The sequence below is a fragment of the Brachyistius frenatus genome, unplaced genomic scaffold (genome assembly GCF_029030835.1).
Source record: "Brachyistius frenatus isolate BFR_SWC_R1_liver_20210118 unplaced genomic scaffold, ASM2903083v1 Contig_79, whole genome shotgun sequence".
Taxonomy (NCBI): Eukaryota; Metazoa; Chordata; class Actinopteri; family Embiotocidae; genus Brachyistius; species Brachyistius frenatus.
The window spans coordinates 1,279,680-1,290,000 of NW_027210678.1; the positions used below are offsets into that span (position 1 = coordinate 1,279,680).

The 10,321-nt window shown below is 44.0% G+C and overlaps 1 protein-coding gene across 3 annotated transcripts in view; it reads left to right on the forward strand.

Annotated features, from left to right (window-relative positions):
- Positions 1–93: 93 nt before the first annotated feature.
- Positions 94–10,321, forward strand: part of LOC138626925 (cyclin-Y-like) — a 14,887-nt gene continuing 4,659 nt past the window's right edge. For all 3 annotated transcript variants that reach the window (XM_069708935.1, XM_069708934.1, XM_069708937.1), the window contains exon 1: positions 94–635. In XM_069708935.1, the coding sequence (XP_069565036.1) occupies positions 482–635 (154 nt within the window). In that variant the 5' untranslated portion in view covers positions 94–481. The remainder of the gene's footprint in view (positions 636–10,321) is intronic.

Sequence of the window (10,321 nt, forward strand, 5' to 3'; positions counted from 1 at the left end):
TAAATAAAAGATGAATCTCTCTCTCTCTCTCTCTCTCTCTCTCTCCGTTTGTAACCTCCCACTTGAACCGGAACCGTTTCCGGGGACTTGCAGCCCTCCCTGCCGGTGTCTCGCGCTGACAGCCAGCATCACATCACTTCAGCCGCGCAGGAACGCGTCCCGGTTCTTACGATGTCCCGGGTGGCGGAGGCAGGTCGGCCCGGTGCGTACGTCGGCTTCTCCCCGGTGGAAGTGACATATTTCCCCCGTGTGTGACAGCCTCTCTCCGCGGATACCGACCCCCCTCCTCCCCCTCCTCCCCCTCCCTCCATCACCCTTCGCCTGGATCTATGGGCGCCGCTCCGGATGCTCCCAGCGCGCTCCGGTGATCTCTGCTGACCGGCGCAGTGGGGTCTCCTCCCGTTTCAGGGGAAAGGATCGTTTCTTATAACCCACCCACCCCTCTCCTCCTCCACCCTGACGGGGTCGTTAACGGGGAGAGATGGGGAGCACGACCTCCTGCTGCGTGTCCGCCAGCCCGAAGCTCCGCAGGAATGCCCACTCGAGGCTGGAGTCGTACCACCAGGACTCGGATCTGAGCCGGGAGGACACGGGCTGCAACCTGCAGCACATCAGCGACCGGGAGAACGTGGACGGTAAAAAACAAACAAACAAACATCAGGCTGTTTACGTGTCAGGGCGTGATGATGATGATAGGACAGAAAAACACGGTCATTACGGTCTGTACTGATCCTGAGAAGGATGTGCACAGATTATAGAAAGATTCAAAATAATAATGTCTCTATGATAGATGAAAATCAAGCAGAGAGACTGATGGAAGTAAATTCTTATATAAATGGAATCAGAAATTGTCTCCCCATAAGACTAAACGAGTAGAGAAGCTTATTAGACCTCCATTAAAGCAGTATTATGTAAAAACAACAATAAAGTAATTCCACTCAATGTTAAATAATGACTGTGAAGCCATTTGGGAAAAACTAAAGAAATGGAATAAAGTGTTGCAACATTTTTCACTGTAAAGGCAGAAATAAGTCCAGTGAAACCTTTCAAAATAAGAGTGTTAAATCTTGGAGGATCACCTTTGACCTCTGACCTCCATAAAAACTTGCACCTCCCTCACGTCCAGCTTCCTCCTGCACAACACGGCAGCGACACGGAAAAGTCATGTGTGCATTTTTCTGTCCCGTGTGGCTGCAGAGAAACACGGAGCTGCTTTGTGCGGCTCTTTGTTTTCACTCTTGTGCATGAAAAAAAAAAAAAAAAAAAAAGAAGTGCAGCCATGGAGCGCAGCCCCCCCCCCCACCCCACCCCGTACTCCCCACCCCACTCTCCACTGGCACATGCTAATATGCATTACAATTGACCCATTCACACTGGAGTGTCTCCTAAATGGGCTGCCTATTTCCAGCCAACAGAAAACCATTTCATAGGAACGGTTTCCTCAGAAACTGTACAAGAAACTCAGAAATGACTCAAGCTTCATTTCTAACTGTTTTATTTTTTTAATTTTTTTTATTTTTTTAATATATTCAGAGAGTTCGGGTAATAATTACTGGATATCTTATAAGAGTATCAACACATCCACTCAGGCTTTGGATCTGGAAGCTTCTGATAACACAGCAGCTACAACAGCTTCACGCATGTGGTCTGTCCAGGCTGTAAACACGTTATTACACACTGTGGACAGACTTACTGTAAAACGTGTCAATACAGACGTTACTGTTAATCATCTGTTATGTTTACAGCTGCGTCATGGAACCGCAGACTGGATATAAGAGTTCGTAACTTTCAGGTCTGTAACATGGTTCTGATCCAGAAGTGTCTTCAGCTGCAATACCAGCGAGTGCCACTAGAGGTCGGCTCCAAAAAGCCTCCGGCTCCATAGACTCCCATTCAACTTGTCTCATCAAATCCAAAGTGAATAAAATGTGTCCATCAGTTATCTCGGTGTTGTTAGCTAAAGTCACTCCTTCTTCTTAGTTTTCTGGAGGTCCATCTGAAAATAATCCCTCATTCATTAGAAAAGAAGATTCAAGAACACCTGTTTTTGGGGGCGTGTCTGTTTGATTGACAGGCCTGTGGTGCAGTCAGGTTACAGCTATCGGTGGGCGGGACATAGTATTGTCAGGTTTCCGATCGGATCGGTCAGATCCACCGCTGGCTCCTCCCCCAGCTCGTCCAAATATGGTCACTTCCTGCTCCAAACCGCTCCGAACTAGCAAAGATGGTGACGGACAGAATCTGAACTGGAGGATTCATAACGTTCACAAACCAACGATGACATCACTGCTGGTTGATGACATCACTGCTGGTTGATGACATCACTGATGGTCGCCGCTTGGTGGGAACACATCACACCGGTTTGCTTTTCATCTCGTTTTAGATGTTTTGATTATTTCTGTCAGTCTTCAAGAGTCAAACACAAAACAGTATTTTATCATCAGACAGGTTCGGTTTAATAACAGACTCTGTTGTCTGAAGGGTTTTGATCTTTTGCTGATTGTTCATGAATTAAAAAAACAAGAGTCGTGTTCGTTGGAGTATTTTGCTGTTGGAAGCTGATCAGTATCGGCGTCGGTCGGCCGAGTCAGCGCGCAGGGAGACCTGCTGCTTATTGATCCCTGAGAGTGTTCGCCGCTGACATCATGGAGGCTGTTAGCTGGAGTGCTTTTGTTTTTCCTGTGGGTTGATGTTGAGATCACTACAGAACACTGCACGGCAAAATCGAAGATGTTTTCTCCTTTGAAAATGTCTTAAATTATTGCCTTGATAGGATGCGTGATCGTGTGCGGAGCCAGACGCAGCAGAGAAGGTGACGTGAAGAAGATTCGTCGGGCGTCCCGACGGGGATAAAGACGTGCTGAGAGGCCGTCTGCCTCGCCGATTGAAGCCGGAGCGTGTCTAATGTGTTCGCTCTGCTATGCTATGAACTCACAGACAGCATGATGGAGATTAGTGGGCTTCATTAGAATCTGCAATATCTGAAAGAAAAAAACAAAAACATCCTCCCCCCCTTTTAAAAGAGAAAAGAAGCCCGGAGAGGCAGCTGGGAGTCGGCGTCAGAGCCTCCGGGGACGGACGAGTGCCAAGATTTAACGCCTCGATTTAAAGCGTGACGCGCTGCTTTCACGACGTCACGTGGCGCTTAGTGAACGAACCTCTGAAAAGTTTGGTGACGTTTCCGTCGGAGTGATGCAGGACCATTCGATTCTGGGCTCGTTGCATCTTTTCGATCCGTTTGAGCCTTTTTTTTTGTCCACAAACAGGCCGACCAGCGCCGTGACCGAAGTGTTGCACAACACATGTATTTAAGTAGCTTTTTGTTAGATTTATCATTCAATGCTGTGATGTTGTTGGAGAGATGTTCCTCTTTAAGTTTTGTTATTTCTATTAGCTGACTTACATAATACCTGAAGTGATCTCATCCATGCTCGTCGCAATATTTGTGGTTGTGGGAGAAAAAAATTACGTTTGTTCATCTTTAAATCTTACTGACACTGGGAGACAATTACAGGAAGTAGAAAATGGTGTGTCGGTTTGATCAAATCCTGCAGAAGCTGCTTAGAGAATCGTCATCTCTGTTTTAGACAAGCTGTCAAACTTTAAAAAGGAGTCATGGAGAACCTCTGCAGATTGTAGAGTTTGTAAATCGCTCCTTCCTCTGCTAATAAAAGGTAGAACTAAAGCTCGGCTGCTGGCGGAGGTTAAATAACTGAGATAAAGCTTTAAAAACTCAGAGAAAATGATGGCAGGAAGCTATAACCGATCTTTAAAGCGCGGGGTCGACCCAGGACAGATCACCTGTCAATCACAGTGGAAACCGCTGTGACACCCAGAACTATAATATCTTACTATGAAACTCGGTTTGATTAGAAACATCCGTCTGACAGATGTTTTCCCAGCATGCCTCGGCAGCAGACAGTCGGCCTCTCTCCGGGCTCTTATGTCACTTTGGGGGATTTTGTTTTTTGGTTTCGGGTTTTGACCTCGCAGCACCCTCTGCGTTTTAATGGCAGGAAATCTCTGCACTACACAACACCGTCACTTCACTGACGTCCAGATTCAAACCGCTGGATCGAGTGTCAGGAATAAAAAAAATAAAAAATAAAAGCTGAGTTTGGGAGAATGAAGGTTTTGAATGACTCTCATGTTTCCCTGCAGAGGTGGTTATTTCACTTTGTGTAATCATCGTTTAAACATACAGAGATAAGCATTCGGTTTTACAGGCCTACATTTCTGATCTGACAAAAGCAACAAAAATGGAGTAAATATGCGACTAAATAAAAGATATACTGTAGACGAGGGGTTTTCTGATGGAGTGCGTTCAGAGGGAAGTAAAATCATGTCGTCAAAACATTTCAGTTTTAAAGTGGGTCACAGTTACATTTAAAAACACCCACAGATTTATTTTGCATGACATTCATGTGGAAGCGGCTGTTGCACATTTACACTATGCTCATGTGAACACACGAGTTGATGTAAAGCCTGAAAATACAAATTAACACGTGATAAAGGAGATGATTGAGAGCCAAATGTGGCTCGTCGTGTTGGGACAGTGACATCGGTGGGTTTGTTGTCCTAAAAGTTCATCGTGACCTCGTATCTTCTCACGTAACACAAAATGTCCCAGCGACATTTGTTTTAACATTTCTTTCAATGCGCGTGCCGTGATTTCCGAATGATGGACGTGCTACTTGTGAACTTTAGCCCGTGTTTATTCCCCTCTTCATCGGCTTGATTGCACACGTGAAGTCATGGTGTGATGTCGCCACCGGCAGAGCTTATCTTTGATCTGTGCATAATAGATTCAGAGTGGTAGAGCTGCAGGACAAGCAGTGGAAATGTAAAACTCATCCGCTCCTCCGGGATCTTGTTTTGTTTTCTCTCAATCTATTTTTTGTTTTGTTTTTTTAAATGCTTCAGGTAGAAATGACCTTGATTGATTTAAAACCTCCCTTTCACGCTTTGTTGCTCCATTTCTCTCAAATAACCTTCAATCAGCTGACATAAGGTTGCCTGAGATGAACTGTTGGGAATCTGTTTTCAGAGGTTTCAGATTCAGAAAAAAAGGCCTTGAGCTGACAGGACAGGCCCACAGCTGAGGACGTACCAGCCTTTACTAGTCAGCAACAAGCTTTTAGGCTGAAAACAAATAAACCTGGGAAGCAGCAGCAGAAGTAAAAGAGTCTGTGTCTACTGTTGGAGGATTTATACTCACACTGATGTCCTGATCGGGAGCAGGTGTGACGGCAGGTGATTGGACCGACCGGGTGGTTGATTAGCATGCAATCACACAGAAGGCCAGGTGAGCAGAATATTCAAATAACTTCGAGTCAGAGGGGAGAAGAGGATAAAAGCAGCAGAAACAAACAGACATGTGTCTCCTTCACATCTCCTCCTGGCCTCCATTTTTAAAAATCGGCTGCTCCTCATGCGCTCAGAGCTCAACAAACAACACATGTTGTGCTGCAGTCATCCTTTCTCACCAAGATCACTGCAGGAGGACTGACATGTCTGGAAGCAGGCATCGACGTGCCATCTGTAAACTACAAATACAGGAGAAATAACAGAAATATACAGGTTTAACTATCAGAACTGCTTTAAAACACTTCCCTGAAAAATAAAGTGCATAAATAGATGATAAAAATAAATAAATGAAGATTTAAAGGTTTTGCCCTGAAATTAACTTAAAAAAGAAAATCTGACAGTGTGATTTCTGAGGAATCAGAGGGGTCTGAAAAATAGAGAATAAATGACTATAATACGATGGTTTTGCTGAAGGTAGCACAATACAGCCACTTCTTTCCACCGCTGAAGCAACATCCAGCATCATTACTATTTTTACAGCAGCAGTCATGAGTTTCACCAGGAACGGATGACTGGATCAGAGTTGGAAAAATGTTGTAAAACCAAATCAGAAGAAGAAAACAGACGTATTCCTCTCTTCGTGCTCTTTTTGTTGGGGATTAATTATTGCGTCCAGGATCTATTCACAGGAGACAGTCCCCATTTGGTTTATTGACTAGTGATGAGAGAATAATTTACTCTCCAGAGCGCAACACGACCACCTCCTCATCGCACTAATTAACACTTCAGAAAGGCGTGGTGGCTTTGAGCTTTGAAAACACTTGAAAGACAGTCTGATTTAAATAAACGAGGACTGGATGTTACAGCAAGTCGTCGGCTCTGATTACAAAACCAAAAGCACCTTCAGACTGACGATGCAAAGTGTGAATCATCTGACTTTGCCTTGTGACTGACCCCACAACATTAGTTCCCTGTTTCTTGCATTCATTTGCTAATCTGTAATCAATCACTGGTGTACAGGACGGTATAATGAAGAATAATTGCTACAATGTAGCCGATCAATTCATTGATTTTTTTTTTCTTCAGGAACTATTTTCTTGTCACCTTTAGTGGCATAATAATAAGGTGAATTAATGAACGCGGTATCACGTACAGGCAATTACTTAATTATCGCCCAGGAGTACTCCCCAAAAAAGAAAGGAAAGATACCAAAAAAGTATCCAACAGCAGGATGGACATAGACCAATACACAATATGACACAATATAATAACCACAATAGCCACCGGAGACATTATTATCACAAATAAAAACCTAATGGAAAATAAATCTGTAACTTCATCTTATTTTACATATACCAGACAAGCCCCCAAATATGTCACATCCCTGAGAGGTCCAAGGGACGAGAATATTTAGTATATTTAGAGAAAATACAGTGAAAACTCAGTATTTTTGTTATCAAATTAGTAAAAAATAAAAAATAAAATACTTTGAACAAAATCAGACAATAACTTCTAGAGGTTTAAACAACTTAAACCAAAGATAAATACCAGTCAGGAAAACAAACACTCTCCTTCCAAAATGGGAGTTCACACGATAAGTTCAGTGTACGATATGAGCCAACTTGGTAAAGCTGAAAGACCCACAGGAACTGACTACATGTCTGTTTCACGTTTTTATAATCGACCCTGATGAGCAAAGTGTTAACAGGTGTTAACAGGTGCGCTCGACTCCCTGCTGAAAATGTTACAACCAGAGGAGGTGTGTGTGTGTGTGTGTGTGTGTGTGTGTGTGTGTGTGTGTGTGTGTGTGTGTGTGTGTGTGTGTGTGTGTGTGTGTGTGTGTGTGTGTGTGTGTGTGTGTGTGTGTGTGTGTGTGTGTGTGTGTTATCAGTGCTTTCCCAGGGTTCTGCCCCTTTCTCTCCCAGGAATATGGGGCCATGTGCTTGTGTGTGCAGGTCCTGTTTGTTCAGTCTGCTTTGATACCGCTCTCAGCCAATTGTGTGTGTGTGTGTGTGTGTGTGTGTGTGTGTGTGTGTGTGTGTGTGTGTGTGTGTGTGTGTGTGTGTGTGTGTGTGTGTGTGTGTGTGTGTGTGTGTGTGTGTGTGTGTTGAAACAGTGTGAAGGGGGTTAGAATAACGTGCTCCTGTTGTTTGACGTGTGACATGATAATGAAGATGGAGCAACGGTTGAACAAAAGCGTTTATATAACCTGACATTATGAACCTCTCACTGATGTATTTATAGTGAAATATTCTGTACATTAATGATCTGATATACTTTATCAACATATTTGAATGCACTTGATTGTTGGTGGATCATTTTCTGAATAAATGAGACCGTTTATTGTAACATAGAGATCAGATGCAGCTCTGTTGCACATTAAAATCAGCCTTTCTGCTGTTTGGAACATGTGACAGGTCCTTTTTAATCGTGATTTCAACGTTACAAACGTTCTCATGTAACACTTTTCATCGTCGTCTGAATTCACCACCAAAGATTAACACGCATGACTGAACAGTGAACGTGTTCATGGGAGAGAATCGCTGTTCATGCTACCGCAGACTCCAACAATGACGCCGGGACACATTCATAACAGCGCACACTGTAGATGTTGCTCAGGCTGTGGTTGGAGGCTTTGTAGGATGTAAATAATCCCAGAACATGAAGCCTGAAAATGAAGATACAAATGAGAACAACCTCCACGCTGGTTGTGTATTTGTCTGTGGGTCCCATGATTTGGAAAGCGGTATCTCAGGGAAGCCTTTCTTCAAATCTGACGTTAGATTTTAGTGGCGAAAGGTCAAAACTCCCTCACGAAACACGTAATTCAATGGTCATAATTCAAGAAGTCATACTCTAATTATGACAAGGTCAAAAGGTCAGCTTCACTGAGATCATAGTAACGTGCAGAAACACTTTTCCGTCTACTATTCAGCACTAAAACTGATGAACAGAAGGGGAGCCTGACTATATTCTATATAAACTGGTGACACTAATCTAAACTGTACTGATTGTAAAGATCTTCTGTTTGCAGGAGGATTAATGTGTCCTTAAAAACAAAAGCAGGTTGTGGTAACTGATAGTCGTTGCTGAGGCGGCCACATTTAAAGAAGTTGCTGCAGCTCGCTCCGAGACGCTGACACAGCAAGATGCTCACAAGACACAAACCACATACAATACTGCAGGATGTAACAGTCAGTGTGCCGGCTGCCAGGAAACATGGTTGTAATTGTACAACGGGGGAAAAAAAAAATACTCAGGATTCCTGTGTTCGGTTTTGGCAGGCGAGTGTGAACACGACGGGGAATATTTTGACAAGTTATAAAATGGTATAAAAGGAGGCAAATAAACACGAGGTTTGGAAACACTATAGTGCAATTATGTCCGGGCCGTTCAGAGCAGGGTGTGCCTGTTGTTGATCCATTATGTAAGAGCAGCGGGGCAGACAGGTAGGCCTGCCAGCTGATAGCTTAGCTGAGCTCCTCCCGTTTCAGCCGCGCGCAGGCCGACCGCGAGTCCTCGTTAAAGTTTACGTGAGGCGCCGAATATCGTGTGTCAGCACTCGACACCCGCCGCCGTGCACTCTGGGAATTCCAGTAGGTTGGCCTAGTAGGACAGGTGCAGAGGGATTCATTCAGAAACGCTTTGTGGAGGGAAAAAACGTCTGTGCATGAGATCATCTTTTAAAAGCAGCTTTTAGTTTTATTTAATCATTAGAGGGAAAAAAATAGATCCGCAAATACTGGAAATGTAAGATGCATTTGTTGATGGTTGAAATGTGTTTTTAGTGACGAGACTGTTGTTGAAAAACTGTTTTTATTTTACTGGTAGAATTGAAGCAGTTGAACCAGTTTGTTGACACTATAACAATGCAGATTGGGTCCAAACTAGGTAAAGTTTATAATTAGTAACGGGGCTCAGTGTGGGGGAGGAGGGGGGGCTGCAGCTTTCAGGCATTATAACCTGATTGGAAATTCCAAATAATCCAGAACAGGACGACTGAACACAAACTGACCTGAAATGGTTCTTGGTTCATTTTTGGCATCGTCACATTGCAGCTTGTTAAGATGTCTACTGAAGGACGTGATGAGAAACGGTTTGTACTTATGCAGCCATTTAAACTGCCCGGGGACACTTTGGCATGTGGATCCAGGAATCAAACCCGCAACCTTATGATTAGGGGGCAACCCGCTCTACCGTCTGAGCCACAGTCGCCCCGAAAGAAAGACGACGAAAACAGAATCTTCAAGTTCTTTTTACATTCGTTCTGGTTGTAGATTTCTATGATGATAATGAACGTGGATAATAATAGTTAAAAATCACTCGAAATATCAGACCACTCAGAAATCCTTTTGTTTAAATGTCCTCCCCCGGTGTTCTTCGGCACACTGAGAAAGCAGCTAAACTGCCGTTTAAGCTCTTAATTTGTGAAGGTGTTGAAATGTGCTGGACACGGCGATACTCCTGATTACGGTTGCACAAGGCGCTGACCCGACGCAAGTCTAATCCGAGCTGAGATCGTTCGGCCGAGGCTCCAGTTGGGCCGCGAAGTGAAGGGGAACGGGTTCGGATGCTGTGGACACAAGAGTTTAACCGATATTATTCATGAGCACATGATGGATTAAAATAACAATTCACAAACCGGACGCTGTGCAAACAATGTGATGTTGACAGAGTTTAACGACGAGGCTTCAAACGCACCTCGAACAGCGACGGCCAAAGTGAGCGTGACTGAGAAACTGCAGTTCTCCCGCCGTCTGCATAGTAATCCAACTCTCCGGATGTTTTACAGTCACACTGGAGGAGTCAGAAGGTTTGGGCAGCGCAGACTGCATGCCGGACATTTTTAAACGCTGATTTCACCAAAAAAAAACAAAAAAACCAGTCAGTTTGAAACGTGTCTCGCTGGAAGGAGAACACGACTGAGTTTCATCTTCCTGCAGAGTTCAGGATACGAGAAACAAAACGCATTAATAATGCGAGACGGCGGATTATTAAAACGCATATCATGTTT